Raw genomic sequence first — 15514 nt, forward strand, 5'->3', positions numbered from 1 at the left:
ATTAAGATGTTACATTTCAGCCTGAAACTCGGTGCATTAATTTTGGACCTCTGAATACAGGTTTTTTGTTTTAATCAAAATATAATAAAGTCAACAATCAACTAATTCCAATACAAAAACACTTCAAAGTATTTCTTTCCACTACGAATTACATCTACTGTAGCAATGGGACTTTGCAGCAAAGCATTTATCAAGCAAAGCTACATGAAATGAACAGACCACAAAATTAACATTACCAGTCACAGCTATCAGAACCACAGTTAGCAGCACACTGAGCTCAAGCAAGCAGCTAAGATCAAGAAAGATTTTAATAATGCTCATAAGACATTAACATTTTATTTAGTACATTAAAACATAGCAAAATCATCAACACAGCAGAAATCAGTCCTTCTAAAAACAGTTTCCACTCATTAACCAATAAACACAAAATAGCCCCATCAAATGAAATGAAATGTTTACATGTTTTTGAGTTTTGATTAAAAGGCCTCAATATTTTTGAGGCTTTTTAATCAAAACTCAAAAACTTATGCAATATTCATCTGTTTCCCTATGCTAGTGAAGCTATTTGTGCAAGCTAAGACAAATTTTAAACTTGTAACTTAAATCATTTGGTCTTCTCTCACTTTTCCAGAGCAATTACACAACTGCTTCATTCAAATCTCTTACATTACAAAAGCACATCCATTGCCCCTTTCCCCCTCAATATATTTTTTCAGCTTTCCAATTTAGAAAAAGGTAGGCAAAACCTTTCCAAACTAAAAACTAGAGCTGTGTGCAACTGGACAGCTGTTAGGAACCCAACTCTTGTTTGGAGGTATTCACACAAGCATTCTTTCTCCAGTAACTGAAGCATGTATTTTTCTTTAAATCCAGCATATGTCCTAAACCATCCAGCACATCAGCCCATTCCAACTCGTATTTGCTTCTTCTCACCTGCTGCAGCTCAAACCAATACTCATCTGATCACAGGCAGCAAATACTCTCATTAAGTGTCACACAGAAAAGCATCACAACTTCTAGAAGACCCCATTTTGTTCCCATCACACTCACCAAACTAGATGAGAAGACACAATTGTGGACAAAAGCACAAAATAGATTAAATACTATGAAGTTAAGTTTGCATTAACACTGACGATCTATGCTGCCACAGAATTAAAACAACAAAACACCATCAGTTAACCTAGGAAAAACCATACTTGCTGAGTAACTTCTTGTTTCCCCTGATTGCCATAAATACCACTTCGGCAGTATATTAATTATTTAGCACAAGATTCAGGACTCTTAAAAGACAAAAAATCCTATTCCACAGAATCTCTACTGCAGATGAAATAAAATGATGTGAAAAAAGGGTACTAAAGTCAAGCTTAGCTTGCCTTACCTTGTTCATGGCTCCAGGCTGTGGCCCCCTCAGTCCAGCCTGTCCCCCCATCTGCGGGGAGCCTTGCTGCAGTGTCTCAGCCAATAAGTTACCAGCAGTTCCCATTCCTGGGTTTGGGTATGGCATATTTGGTCGCCCTCTGCCTGCTCCAATCGAACCGTTCATGACTTGCCCCTGCATCACCCCCTGTCCATTGCCTGCTGCCAACATCCCAGGATTCATGCCAGCATTCATCCCTGTGTTCATTCCCATGCCAGGCTGGTTAACTGGACTGTTTACTGTTGGCATCATTCCCGCTGTAGATTGGGCTGAAGGACCCTGATTTGGTCCGCTTGTACCCATCGCCATACTGGGAGAAGTCAACCCAGCCTGCGCCATGGGGCTCTTCACCATGCTGTTCAACATTCCCATTCCAGGGCTATTTTGTGGGGTTTGGCCGGCCATGCCCTGCCCAGGGCCACCGACCCCCATATTGAGATTTGGGGAGCTACCAGCCCGTAAAAGTTCTGACAGCTGCTTGTGTTTAGAGGCAGCATCTTGTGCCAGGCCAAGGCTGGTCTGCAGCTGATTAATGTCACCACCATTGGTGAGTCCCAGTTCTGTGGAGCTGATCAGTTCATCTGGCAAGTCATGTTCCAGATCAAATAGCGATCCAAAATCTGAAAAACAAGAAATTTTATAAGGTCAATGCAAGCAGCAGCAGAAGGTTTCCTCTTGAGTAAAAGCCTTGTTTATCAATTCTTTTTTATTGTTCATTTAACTATCAAAAATTCACTCGCTATGTTCCAGTGGAATTCCTCTATCATTTATTATTGAAAACTACCCCGATTAGTCATCATAAAAGTCATTCCTACACCTCATCAAGCCTAAATTGGAGTCGGCCATTCTACTTGTCTTTCCTGCAATGCCTTATTTTGAAAGAACATGATCTCCCAACTTGGGAAATTTGAAGGGAAAGGAGGGAAAAACCTATTAACATTCCATAGTCTGCCAACAGAATTAGACAACTGTTATTAACAAGAATTAAAACACTGATGAGAAAGCACCACCTTAATTTTTAAGCCTTCACTAAGTATCCCTTTCAGGAAGAGACAACTAGTATCAATATGTGCTTTTCAGAAAATGTTTCTAAAAACAAAACAGTTTTGTTGTTGTTTGGTTGTTTCTTCCTATTTTCTACACCCAGTCCTTCCCAGAACAGACCTACACAATTAAACTGAGCTTCATGGAATAGCCAGTATTTTTCCCACAATAAGCATAGCCAGAAAACAATCAAAATAACTTTCCTGGCCACAAAGCTGTGAAAACACAGTAGGATTTAGAAAAAAACACAAATGAAATTCATATCACAAGACTCCTTGCAAAGTATACTGCAAGTAATGAAGTATAAAAAGATTACTATTTAGGATACAGAGATAAGGGAATGTTACAGTGTCTAACAAATTCATCAAGAAAAGAAGTTCCAACGTCTGCAGAGATAGCGTTCACTTGGTGCCACTTTGGTATTTAATCCAAGGCAGCTAAAACAAAGGTGATTAAAAAGTTTACTGCATGACGCAGCTACGCCCACCAACTAGGCTGTAAAGCTTAGCATTTGGAATTTGGGAATACACAGTGAAGGGTTTTTCTGGCTTTGTTTTTTTAAGTTCTTAACTATGGAAATAGTTCAGCATCACTTTTGAAGAAAGGTCATTTCATGGATGCTCAGTAAGAGGTCTTCCACTGCATCTTCAAAAACTTCAGATCTAGACAAGGACCTACAATACCACTCATTATTTCAGCAATTGCTAAGAAGGAAGTGTCAATTACAGTGAATTTTACAGAGGCTGGAGGATGACTTGTTCCAAATACTAATGGAGAAAGACTACTGTAAAACCAGCATGCAAGTCAGAAAAGCTGAGCAGCATAAGAAACATGTTCAAAATGTTTCATACAACACTGAATCCAAACTGCAGAACTCCAGTACTAAGGGGTTTTAAAGGTGATTTATTTTCTTCTTCTTTTCTGAAAACAATCTCTCAACTATCATCACAGATAAGACCATAACTTTTTAGAATTCTGTAAATATATAAAAGGTGAGCAAATATTCAGGTATACCAACACAGATTTCAAGAGGAGACTCCATAGCTCCACTTAAGTATTCTTCATCAAGGCAAAGCACCAGAGATGGAATGAGAGTTTCCACTAAAGAGCTGTATCAAACTGGTAAAATCAGCTAGCCCACCTGTTGAAGAAAATGTTCTGCTAAAAGTTCTGCTTTCTGGTACATTCTAAGGATTCATCTTCAATGATGCAATATTTTTCAATACAATCAATATTTTTTGAAGTTTCAAAATGAGAGAATGCAAAAGAATGTAGTTCTGTCCAAGTTCTTCAGCATTTAAAACCTGGTAGCAGATGGACAAGAACTTGTACTCCAACAGATGCAGCCTCCGACACAGAGATAGTCCCAGAACCAAACCCCACTTCATGTCCCCTGAGAACAGACCACTCCATACCCAGCCATTCACAACACCACCTGGAAAGTGGTCAGCAGCCATCTGAATACAAGAACAGCTCGTCTTTCAAACCATCACTGGTATTTACTCAGAAAGACTTATTTACATGATTTCAGATATAACACTGCAAAAGGGCAGTGCCATCTGTGTATTGAGAAAGACTTGCTCATCCTTCTGCACAAGACATATTAACCTGCCTCTCTGAAGAGCTCGTTCTTTCAAAATTCCCCCTCATCAAGCAAGTGGGTACTTCCAGCTGCTAAGATGACTTGCTCTCATCCAACCCAAGAGCCCTGGTGCAGGCTAACAGAGCTCCTTGGCAAAGTGGATTCGATGCAGACCCACCAGCAGGAAGCAGAAAGCCATAAAAATGCTGTATTCTTAATTAACTTCTCGCAACACAACACACCAACAGTTCCATATCAAAACAGAACAACTAAATAGCTGTGAGATTATCCCATTCTTTACACCCAAAAATTTAAATAAGAAAGCATCCTGTTCTTTCCATATGAAACTAACTTGCAAAGATTGGCAACCACAAAGAATGTGCAATGGAAGAGTTATGATACAAGAACAGAGCACCTACAAGCCAGAATCATAATGCCAGTGAAGCACCACTCAGACATGGTTTGCCACTTTCCCCTCTTTTTTTCCCAAGCCTTTTCCAGAGCACAAACTTCAAAGTCTTCTCCAGCCAGATTAAAAGAACACAGAGAAAAATGCTCAGTTATCTGCTCAGCTAAGGAATCACACTTAGGAGTGTGGCAGGAGGCAGAAGACTTCAGATACAAGACTGAAACAGTCTCAAAGGACCGTACAGAAAAATAGGACTGTGTGTGCACATGGCACGCGTTACAATCCATTCCAGTCCTTTACATGTACTGCTCTCTTACAGCCTGCCATAGAGAACTACCTATGGCCACACCAAACGCTGACAAGGTGAGGGCAGACAGCTCTGGGTACGTGACAATCATAGCAAATACATCCACACAAGAGCCAAGAGAACAGCTTAAGATAGAGGTGATAAAAACACATAGAACTGGCTGGCTTTCCAGTGCAATTGCTAGCCCTGCAATCTTTTATCATTGAAGGCACACATGAAGACTTCTTACTAAAAAAACAAAGCTGGTAGTGTGAAGGGGAAGGAGGCAGAACAGTCCTGCAAAGGTTTCCCTACCTGATTCATAAACCTTAGAGACTACGGTGCGTAATCACAGACAAAGAGAAGCTGGGACAGAACAGAACAGACAAAGACTGACCTAAGAGCTCATCAGGATCAGCAAGCAGTAAGTGTTAGAACAGGGTGATTTCACATGATGCTGTTAATGGCATTATTAGTGCATCTCACTAATAAAGGAAAGTGAAATAGATGCTCCTGCCATCTGAGATTACAAAAAATGGAAGGTACCTCTGAAGCACAACATCCAAGTAGGTACTAAATGTTAAACCAAAATAGTGTCTGCATGCAAAGGCATATAACAATTCCCACTACGAACTGTACTGCCACTGAATGTCAAAATGAGTCTTTGTAGAGTGAAGAAACCAGCCAACTCACCATGGCTCCATTAGATCTGTAGCAAGAAAGTGGGTGAGGAAAGCCAGCAGATGGAACTGGTCCATTTTTTGTAGCAGCAGCCCAGCTCACCTAGATTTAGTCACATGAACTGTACCCTCTGCTTTAAGAGTGACTGCAAAGATCACCATGTCAGCTTTTCCTTGCATGTGGTGCATTGCTTCCACAGTTTTGGACCCTACAAACACTTCTGCTAAGTTTGCCTTTGACAGCTAATCTGCATGACACAAGGAGACTGCCAGACTGGGGTGGAAACCCACCTGACACCAAGAAGGCCCTTAAACCACTACAGATTCACGGTGAGCAATCAAAACCCACAAGTCATTAAGAAATCAGTGCCCTTTCAACCAAGTCCCAAAGTAGGTATTTCAAACCAGTGTTACTGCAAGAGCGCCAGGCAGTGATAACAGCTGTCAAAGCACACAAGGCAAGGTAGACATTTCTGATAGAAGTGCTCACAGCACAAGGACAACATATTCCTACTAACTATCAGCAAAGAAACTCACATATGGATTTAAGTGGCACGTGTTAGTTTCTCTTGCATGCTTTCTAGCCTACAGTCAGTAGCCTTCTCATTTCTGGCTTCCCACCACCTTTCAGAACAAAATGGGAGTTTCTATCAGTATGGAGATCAGCCGGCACTAGCAAAAGGACTACAATGAATCCGGTCAGTCTTCTGAGAACTTGCTTACATGCTACAAAACAGCCCAGAACACTTCAATTTCACTTGCTCTGTACCACAGCCTCAACAAATCTAAGCACTCCGTCTCGAAGGAGGTGGTATATCTGAAGAAACAGCACCATTTGCTGACAGTGATGCCAGAAGAAGCCTTCACATCAGTCACATAAGTCAACTCATTCCAGTGCTTATTGCTGACCATACAGAGGGAATGAGACTTTCGGTTTCTGTCCCTGCATCCCATGGACTACGTTACATTCTGAACTCAGACATCAAGCTGCTGAGCAGTCCCCTTTTTGCACAAGCGTTCCTGGGTTCCAGAAATGTATCAGTGGATCAAATACTACCACAGTCCTTCGGTTCACAATGAGTCACGTGGGCAAGGCTCACTACAAGACACTGAACACAAAGTATGCACGTGACAAGGTTGACAGGAGCTGTGGATGATGACAGATTACACAGAAGACATGAAACCTATGCTACGCTTTCAGACAAATAGCAGCAATAAGGTGCTGAGCACAGTATCTTCCCCACATGGCAACGTCAAAGCTATCCAGGAATTGAACAGAGTCAAAGTATAACAGCAGGAAAGCCCAGCAGATACAACCAACACCCAATAGTAAGCAGCACCAGTAGTGCAGGCCCTAAAAGGCATTGCCTGAAATGCCCCCAAAAACAAAACAAAACAAAAAAAAAGGGGGGGGGGAGGCAGAAAACAAGAAGTAAAAGTGGCAGAATGGGACGCTGAGCTGCATTCTCATCAGGCAACTCTGAGGTATCCATGAAAGTGCAGAAGCAAAGGTGAAGCACAGACTGGTAACAAAGCACTAATAAAAGAAAATCAATTCCCACGGCATCTGCAATGGCAGAAGATGAAGCCAAGCATGTTCAGGCAACTTCAATGGGGGAAAAGCACACTAAGAAAGAGGCAAAAACTCTCAAGATTCCTACCAAGTGGGTGTGAGAGAGTTTTGCTATATTTTGGAGGCCAGATTTACGCTTATGATTAAAAGCCTTGAAAGAGAAAGCTTTTCACATAAGATGGTCTGCAAAGCCACAATTACCCAACGGTAAGGAGAACTTTGCCAAACCATTTTTCCTACCTTAAATTGGCGAGTTTAAAATAATCCACTAATTTCATTCAAGACAAAAGGGGGAAAAAACTATTCAGCATCAGCCTACACAATTAAGGTCTAGATTCATCATTGCTACTACTGCTGCTTCCAAAATCCTATGGCATCAGCCTCTGCATAACTGTAGTCATCATACACAGCTGAAGTGGAAGCACAACGTGGAGGTCTTCACTACTGCTTGTGCAAGAACAGCTGAGAATTCTTATGCTGTGTGACAGTATTTCAATAACAGCCTTCGCAATAGACTTAATCTTTAATTCTGTTCCCTGTGAGAAACTGGGGAAGCACTGCCTCCTCCTTCCTTCCTGCTAATCCAGTGAAGACCTAAATTTGTTCACCACATCAAGGAACTTGATAACTTGAAGACAAACCACAAACAACACAAGCAAAAAATACATCTGAAAGGGACGCATGCTACTCATTCTGAGAGCGGGCTCAGCACCCCTAGAAGATACCATGTGCAAAGGCACAAAACATGTCAGCAAGTCACGCTAGCACACAGCTCCAGGCATAGTTTTTAAAAACAACCAGAAGTTTGTTGGTCAAGAAGTGCAATTCATTATCTAGAACACACAATTTCATACTAGTTAGCAGATAGAAACATCAGAATTTTGCAAACATAAAAAAGTCACTTTAAACAAGTAGCCACTTATTGCTCAACATCTATTGAAGGTTATTTTAGGACCACACTCTTCCTTAATTTTTCAAGTTATTCTCAACCCCTTTCAACTTAACATTTAGGAGAAAAGTCTAAATTCCATGCAGAAAACTAATCTACAAGTTTAATTTATACTCTACTCCAGCTAGTTTACAGACCAGCTTTAGTAGACTCTGGATAACGTGAGTCTTGCAATGCTAGATGAATATTGTGTTTTCATTTTCATTCAAAGCTTTTTACAAGGCAGCATTTAGAGATACAGATGAGTGCAGTTCGCTGCTGAGAAAGAGTGAAAACTTAATGATTCTGGAACACGGATTTTGCTCTAGGGAAACTGAAATGTGGTAATCATATATGGAAGACATTACTTCAGGTGGAAGTTCAGAAACACTGAAGGTGCTGCTCTTTGTGCAGCAGCGTACTCACGCTTTTATGTAATACAGCAAAAAGGTACCAGCCATGCTGTCCTTGATGATCCAAATAAGATGAAGCGCTGATATTTCAATTCCAAGGTGCTGAAGTCACACAGTTAACCATTAACTTGTGAGCGTGCTGGTGTTCGCACGAATTTCATTGTGCTACCTTTCAAGTCTCAAATTAGTATTCTCACTCCCAAGAGTATCCTGCTTTTGGATGCCACTGAAATTCCCATAGGGCCACGTTAGGTTACATACTGCTTGTCTGTGGTATTGTTAGAGAGTAAGAAAAGCATCTTAGCCAGGAGTCTGATAAATGCTGGAGCATCACACACACAAGTCTGGAAAGCTGGTGGTCTCTGCAGTCTGAGAGCTGCTGGTTTGCTACACTCACAAAAAAATGGGTACGTGCAGATAGAAAGGGAACACCTTTACGTCTGCAAACGGACATCATCAGCTTCATTTAAAAAATGGTTACAAATCGGTTTCAAGGAAAGAATGAAGCTGACTTTGTTGTCATCTCCAACTCTGAAATGATGCAATCTACATACACAATTAGCAGAGTGAAGTCAGTTTTCTGACTGACTTGAGTTCATTCAACAACACTCCTGAGTAAAACCAGAAAGGTAGTATCAAGTTCATAGATACAGAAACCAAAAGACAGCACATCAGACATCAGCTTCGACCAGTAATTCAGCTGGAGCTCCTGATATCCAGGAACCTCACAGTTCTGCAAGGAAATAAATGCAGTTCAAAATTCCACTTCTGGTGATGCAGAATAAATGCAGTACAGAGGAGTTTTGCACTGTCAAAAATGGAAAAGAGCTAAAGGTTTATCCAGCCTATTTTACAGTCATCAATAATAGAAAGAGATCTGCATAGTTTCTGAAAATCTTGCAATCAACTTTTACTTTTTTGGTGCAAATTCTAGCTTAGACCATGGTTTTGTATCCGCACTGTTCCTGTAAGCACAGCCAACTAAGCCATGAGTTACTATGAATGGAGTAGAGAATTTATCATTCTTTTTCCTGACTTTCATCAGAAAGTTCTGTAAGAGAAGAGTGCTTGAAAAAGCAAATAATGCATTTTGCAGAACTCTAAACATGTTTGTATGCCAAGGCATTTTAAGCAAACTTGTTGCTATTTAGGAAGCAAACAAAATCACGCTGGCCGATAATATCAGTCACTGCTCAGGGAGAGGACTTCTGTGAATTGCCCTGCATCCACTTCTACTTGAAGTTCTACAAACTCAACCTAACCACGGATGTGCTGTCACTGCATACAACCATATGCATAGACAGATGTATTTTTACTTCAGCCTGCTGCTACAGTGTAAGGAAAGACTGAAAACCCAGGTCCTTGGAGACAGGTGTGTGGTGTTTATCTGATGGTGAAAACGACACAGCAAAAATACCCTATTTGCCAGATAACAACTCCGAGTGACTTCTGGCCAAACCCTCTCTAAGGGGGCACTACTTACGGTGAAGAGCAAAGTTAAAGTAATGGCACTGCATTGTCAGAACATGCACTGAAAGGCTGCTCCTCTGAAGAGCAGGCGAAAAGCACACATGAAATCCCAGCAAATTAAAATCTAGTAATAAAATCACTTTGAATTTTTCCTGCAAAAACTTTTTCCTGTACCTTTGTAATTTGGACATTGCTGATCGCCACTGCCTCGTAAAACAGACGTTCTCAAAAAAGCTCCAGATTCCACTACACTCTCCCCAGATAAAGCATGCTGAAGGGTGGAGGGTTTTTTGTGCAAATACAGAACTGACCAATGATCTGAACTAGGACCTGCCTGGACTAAATCCTAACCCTGCTCTGACAACATGGAGAAAAGATGCAAAAATTAGCAGGGTATTTTTCATGACCTGTGTAAGATACACCCAACTCAGCGGAGTAGCAAAAACAGCTGCACAGCAATCTGAAAGAGCAGGAACAACCAAAGCCTGTAGGATTTCCTTTGAAAAGCTACTAAGTGCCATCAGAACGGTCAGTTTGCAAAACATTTAATAAACCTTCCTCCTAATGCAGGTACTCTGACAGCCCAGACAACTATAAGGCAGAGATACCCCTTCACTCTCCCTGGCAGATGCAGTGTCTGTTCCTGGCTTGCAGACAATCTACTGCAACACCTGGTTTACAGACTGTATTATCCAACAAACTCTATTTTAAAACATTTCTCAGCTCACTACAAGTAATACTTAGGGGAAAAAAGAAAAAAGTGGTTCAACAGGAAGGAATAGAAATATTGAACTGATGGCTTCAAGCAGATAATGACTTGGTCTTTGACACTGGTCAGAAAACAGATTTGTGAAAGTTATTTAAAAGATGTGTATACAAACCATAAGAAGAAAAAAAAAATCGATAGCAGAGCGAAAACAGAGTTGAAAACCTTACAAGTGCATCTGGAAAAGGCAGAAAGACAAGATCAGTAAGATTCATTTCAAGCAAAGAAACAGTCTGATAACATTCGGAACAAATGAAAGATGAGGATCAGTCAAAACTGTAGCAGTCCAGGTGAGAAGTTTGGGTTTTGTTTGTTGGTTTGTTTTTTGGGGTTGTTTTCATGCAAGATTTAAACCTTTGCTGTAAGGGAGAGGAAAGTTTTAAAGGTCAAAAGCAGTTCCTGAAAGAAACTAACAAAACAAGATGACAAACTGTGTGTAAGACAGGTTCTGAAATGGAGAGACTGAAGATGCATTAGCGCTCAGAAAAATGACACTTTTGGATACGTTAAAGTGAAGGAAGATAAGGCACATATCAAATTGGCAGTGATGTCTGATAGAACGTGTGCCAACTAATTAATCGTAGAAAACTGACTTAGAGCAAGTCAGAAACACTAAGCACTTCCAATCCTATTTTCAGATCTAACAACCAAAGCAGCGATACCGTACCAGCATACTGCAGTGCTGCGTATATTCCATTTGTATTCCTTGATGGAAGACAGCAGTCTATGGAGTCTGCAGCCCCAAAAGCTTTCCCAGTACACAGAACCCAGGTCATTCCTAAGGGCAGTGAGCACTGTAAAAAAATGATTAACCTCATCCTTACTGAATACACCAGGTAGAAATTTGTATGTGGCAATCTCAGCATCGCCGCAGGAAAAACTGAAGCGATCACAGATAAAAAGGACGACATGAAATCAATGCTGTAAAGCATCCAGTTAAAAATGAATTGTTATGAGGGACTTCTACTCATTTACTCAAGGAGATCATTTCTCAGGATGCACTGAAATTATGACATTTTAGCGGCGAAAAAAAACAGACTGAGGTATAAATTCATTTGCTAATATAGTGTTAAAAAAAATAAATCTTCCCAGACCAGATGCAACATATGAAAACAGTGTCTCTACCAGAGAGGAAGGGTAAGCAAATAAAGCTACACTGGCAAATTTTCTCAATGTAGCTACTCAGTACAGAAAAGTTGCTAGCACAGTGTCAAATTTACATGCTACACTGAGGACACCATGCCAACCAAAAGGTGAGCCCACGGTAAAGCTCTGAGCCTTAATACCTGAAAATAATATGTATATGATTACCATTCTTCTATCCAACTAATTATTTGAGTTTAGTATATTCCAGTGCCAGAAAATGAGCAGCATCCTGAAATGAAAACGTGGGTGAATCAGAGGCTCAGTCATCAACATAAATACACCAAACTCCTACTGGGTTGGGAGTAAGTTAACTTACAGCCAGCCATCACTTCCACGTACCTAACAGGCTGAAACTGTATTTCACATCAAGAAATCAAGGCAACGAGTCCACAGCAAAGGCAACACACAGTCCCACTGTGCACATGTGCTGCAAAGTTTGATGCACCCTTGAAGGTTCTTAACCTCTCTCCCTCCAGGTTGAATATGGAAATCAAACCCTGAGTTTAAAAAGAGTGCTGGAATAAACACGTGAGCGCCGTGTTTCTGATTTTCTATAATGAACTCTGGAGTGGGGACAATCTAACAGATTCCCTACGTGGAATTTATGATAGGAGAGCTGCTTGCACTATTTTAAAAACAAATTTAAAGAGCAGATAGCTCTTTATCTAAATAGCAGATTTAACCTAACTGGTTAAATGGCAATTTGAAAACTGCTTCCCCCAACAGCAAAAGCGAGAAAAAAAAAAGGAGCCACGCAAGCTGCAATTGAAAAACATAACCTTCAAAATATATTTATTGGTTCAGCGCACTTGATTTTATTTCATTAGAGAAACAGGTGTAGTAAGTTAAAAAAAAACAAAATGGAAGAGTCCCAAATGCAGGTTAAAAACTGTCAGTGAGGAAACCAGCAGGGTTAAAAACCCTCTGTGTAGTATCCGTGAAGTGTCTGCAGCACTACAAACCTCCGCACTGCCACCAGATGATGACCACCTCAGTGAGTCTACAAGAATTTTATTCCATTTTGTGCTGCCACTTCTGAGTTTCTGCTCAATACTCCTCAGTGTTTCACTGTAACTAGAAAAAGTTCATTTATTAAGCTGCTCGATAAGCTCACAATTAAAAACCAACACATTAATTCACATTCACAAACAGAATGAGATCACCACTGCCAAGGCAAAGTCAAAATGGTTACTGCTGAATTAGGCACTGGTTTCCAAGCCCAGCAGTCAGCTCTGGCTAAAGATTCTCCATCCCTCTTCTGCTATCTCACCGAAGACCTGTTGATTTTGGGGGAACAGTCATTTCCTCCAGTCACACACTACCCTTCCTGGATCTAACACACTCTGAAAGTTGCACACAAACTTTTCAGAACTAAATACGTCATTCACCAAGTACAGGGAAGACAAAAGTCACAATCTGAACGTGATTCCAAGCAGCACCACAGCCACTGTTCAATCCAACTGAATCCTGTAACCTTCTGCTTACTGTCAAGAGACCGATCAATCAGCTATCTTACACTTTGAAAACTGTTCCTTTTTTTCAGCAGCTCTGATCGCTGTCCACATCTCCACAGGCTCCACAAGACCTAAAGTGACTGGAATGAGACTCCAGGGCACAGGTAACCAAGTGCACTCACAGCAGAACGATACCAAAAGCTTATCTGCTTCTCAAGAGGCATCCAAAAGCTGAACATCCCTTTGGTACACCCTCTGCCCTCCCAGCACAACCAGATCTATCTGCAAGGCGTTAGGACACCCATCATTTCTCATCTCCACAGCATCACCAAGGGCTTCCGCAGGGACTGCAGAGAAGCCCCTCATCTGTCTACAGGGCAATTTCAGACATTTTGGTCTCACAGCAAAGAAATGGGAGATGAAAGAAGAAGTGCACTCCATATTGATTCTTGATGCAAATAAGGTATAGTAACATTTTGTTTCTCTAAGAGTCCTGATGAACCTCATGTCCTAAACTAGCAATCTGGATTCAGGATTTAGGCCACCGGCTTTGGCAAAAGAACTGTTTGAAGCAAATGAAAAAGCAAATTTTGGATGTTCTTCTGCAAAGAAGAAGAATCATAAAAAAATAATGATAAAATAAGCAGCGTGCACAAGAGAGAGGGAAAAAGGAACAGAGAAATAAATCTAATTTCTAAACAAGCTCTAGAAGAAAAAATACACACGTGTATCCACCTAAAATAAGAAATAAGCCACGCATTCGTGCATGTGGACAGGCACACCCATAAATTCAACAATAAAGAGTGCTAAAGATGATGCTTCTGTGCAATTTCAATTTTCTGCAACAGGAATTCAAGGCAGCCGGCTTTGCGAGGAGCTCTGCGATAGCTACAGTGTAAAAGACAAGAAAAGGACTAAATCTCGTCAGCGATTGCCCAAAAGCACAATGCAGCGAGCTGCTTCGCTTCCAAAAGAAACAGAAGGGCAGAAAGACACGAACAGCCTCCTGCGCCGTGAAGGGAATGGGGTCGGGGCTGGAAGGGAGGGAAGCGTGGAAAGGCCGATGGCAGGCCCGAGGCAAAAGGAAGAAGGGGGGGATTCGGGCAGGAGAGGGGAGAAATAGGGGAGAAATGGGAGAGAAAGCAGGCCGAGGCCCGGGCCCCCGAGACTGACCTGTGCCGTCGCTGGCGGACACGGAGAGCGCCGGCGAGGAGAGTTTAGGCCGCTTGGCTGAAGGCGGGCCCGGCTCCACCACATTCTCGGCCATTTTTAATTCTTTTTTAGACAATCACTCCGAGCAGAGAGACGGCGGGGAGAGCCCCCAAACCCCAACCTCCTGGGGCCGGGCCCTCGGGGGGCTGCGGAGCGACGATGCGGAGGGTCGAGGAGCGGCCGAGTTCCCCTTTTTCCGCCCCTGGGAGGAGCGGGGCGAGGTGGGAGCGGAGGGGCTGAGCGAGGCCTCGGCCCGCGGGCGCGGGGCTGGCAAAAGCCCCCGCCAAAAATAAGAATTAAAAAAAATTAAAAATAATTCAGAAAAAAAAAAAAAAACCAAAAAAACCCAAAAAAACAAAAAAACCCGAGGCTGGTGGTGTTGGTTGGTTGGTTATTTTTTTGTTGTTGTTGTTTGGTTTTTTGGTTGTTTTTTTCCCCCTCCTTCCAGTGAGATTAATCCCGGCTGTTGTGCTGCTGATGCTTCCTCGCCGCCGTCACCATCATCATCTTCATCCTCCGGGGGCTCTTCTCCTCCTCCTGCTGCTGCCTCCTCACCGCCGCCATCAGCCTCTTCCTCCTCGGCGCCGTCCTCCTCCTCCTCATCGCCACCAGGAGGCGGGCGAAGGAGGAGGGGAGAGAAGAAGGAGGAGGAAAAAAGAAAAAACGATCGCCGTCCTCCTCCTCCCGCAGCAGCAGCGCCTTCCCCCTCCGACACCACCCTGCGAAAAAGAACCCACCGGCAGCGAGCGGGCCGGGGGCAGGCGGGCGGCCGGGCGGCCCCAGCTCCAACGCGCGTCTTCCTCTCGGTCGCTCCGCTTAATGGCTGCAGCAAGGGGAGCTGGAAGGAGGATGAGGATAAGTCCCAGGAGTCTCCGCTTCACATCTTGTTGTGCAGAAGGAGGAGGGGTTGTTGTCCTGATGGAGGCAGCGCCGATCGCGGGATGGGGAGCCGCGGGGCCGGGTTTCGACACCCTCTGCTTTCCCCCCCTCCCCCTTCTCCTTCCCCTCCTCCGCCCTTTTCTCCTCTTCTTTTTCCCCTTCCTCTTTCTCTCGCTCTCAGTATTGCGCTGCCCCCCCCTCGGGCGCAGGCAGAGGGGCCGAGCCCACGGCAGCGGCAAGAGGAGGAGGAAGGAG

General features: G+C 42.7%; 1 protein-coding gene across 1 annotated transcript; it reads right to left on the minus strand.

The window, feature by feature from the left end:
* Positions 1–535: 535 nt before the first annotated feature.
* On the minus strand, positions 536–14741 carry EP300 (E1A binding protein p300). Its single transcript, XM_042838072.1, has 2 exons — positions 14342–14741; positions 536–2037 (listed from the first exon to the last, which is right to left on the minus strand). Exons 1-2 carry the CDS (start codon positions 14433–14435, stop codon positions 1253–1255), a joined length of 879 nt encoding a protein of 292 aa, XP_042694006.1. The 5' UTR covers positions 14436–14741; the 3' UTR covers positions 536–1252.
* Between the last annotated feature and the right edge of the window lie 773 nt (positions 14742–15514).

Source organism: Centrocercus urophasianus, unplaced genomic scaffold (assembly GCF_019232065.1).
Source record: "Centrocercus urophasianus isolate 14NV4802_14NV808 unplaced genomic scaffold, USGS_Curo_1.0 seq_73, whole genome shotgun sequence".
Classification (NCBI taxonomy): domain Eukaryota; kingdom Metazoa; phylum Chordata; class Aves; order Galliformes; family Phasianidae; genus Centrocercus; species Centrocercus urophasianus.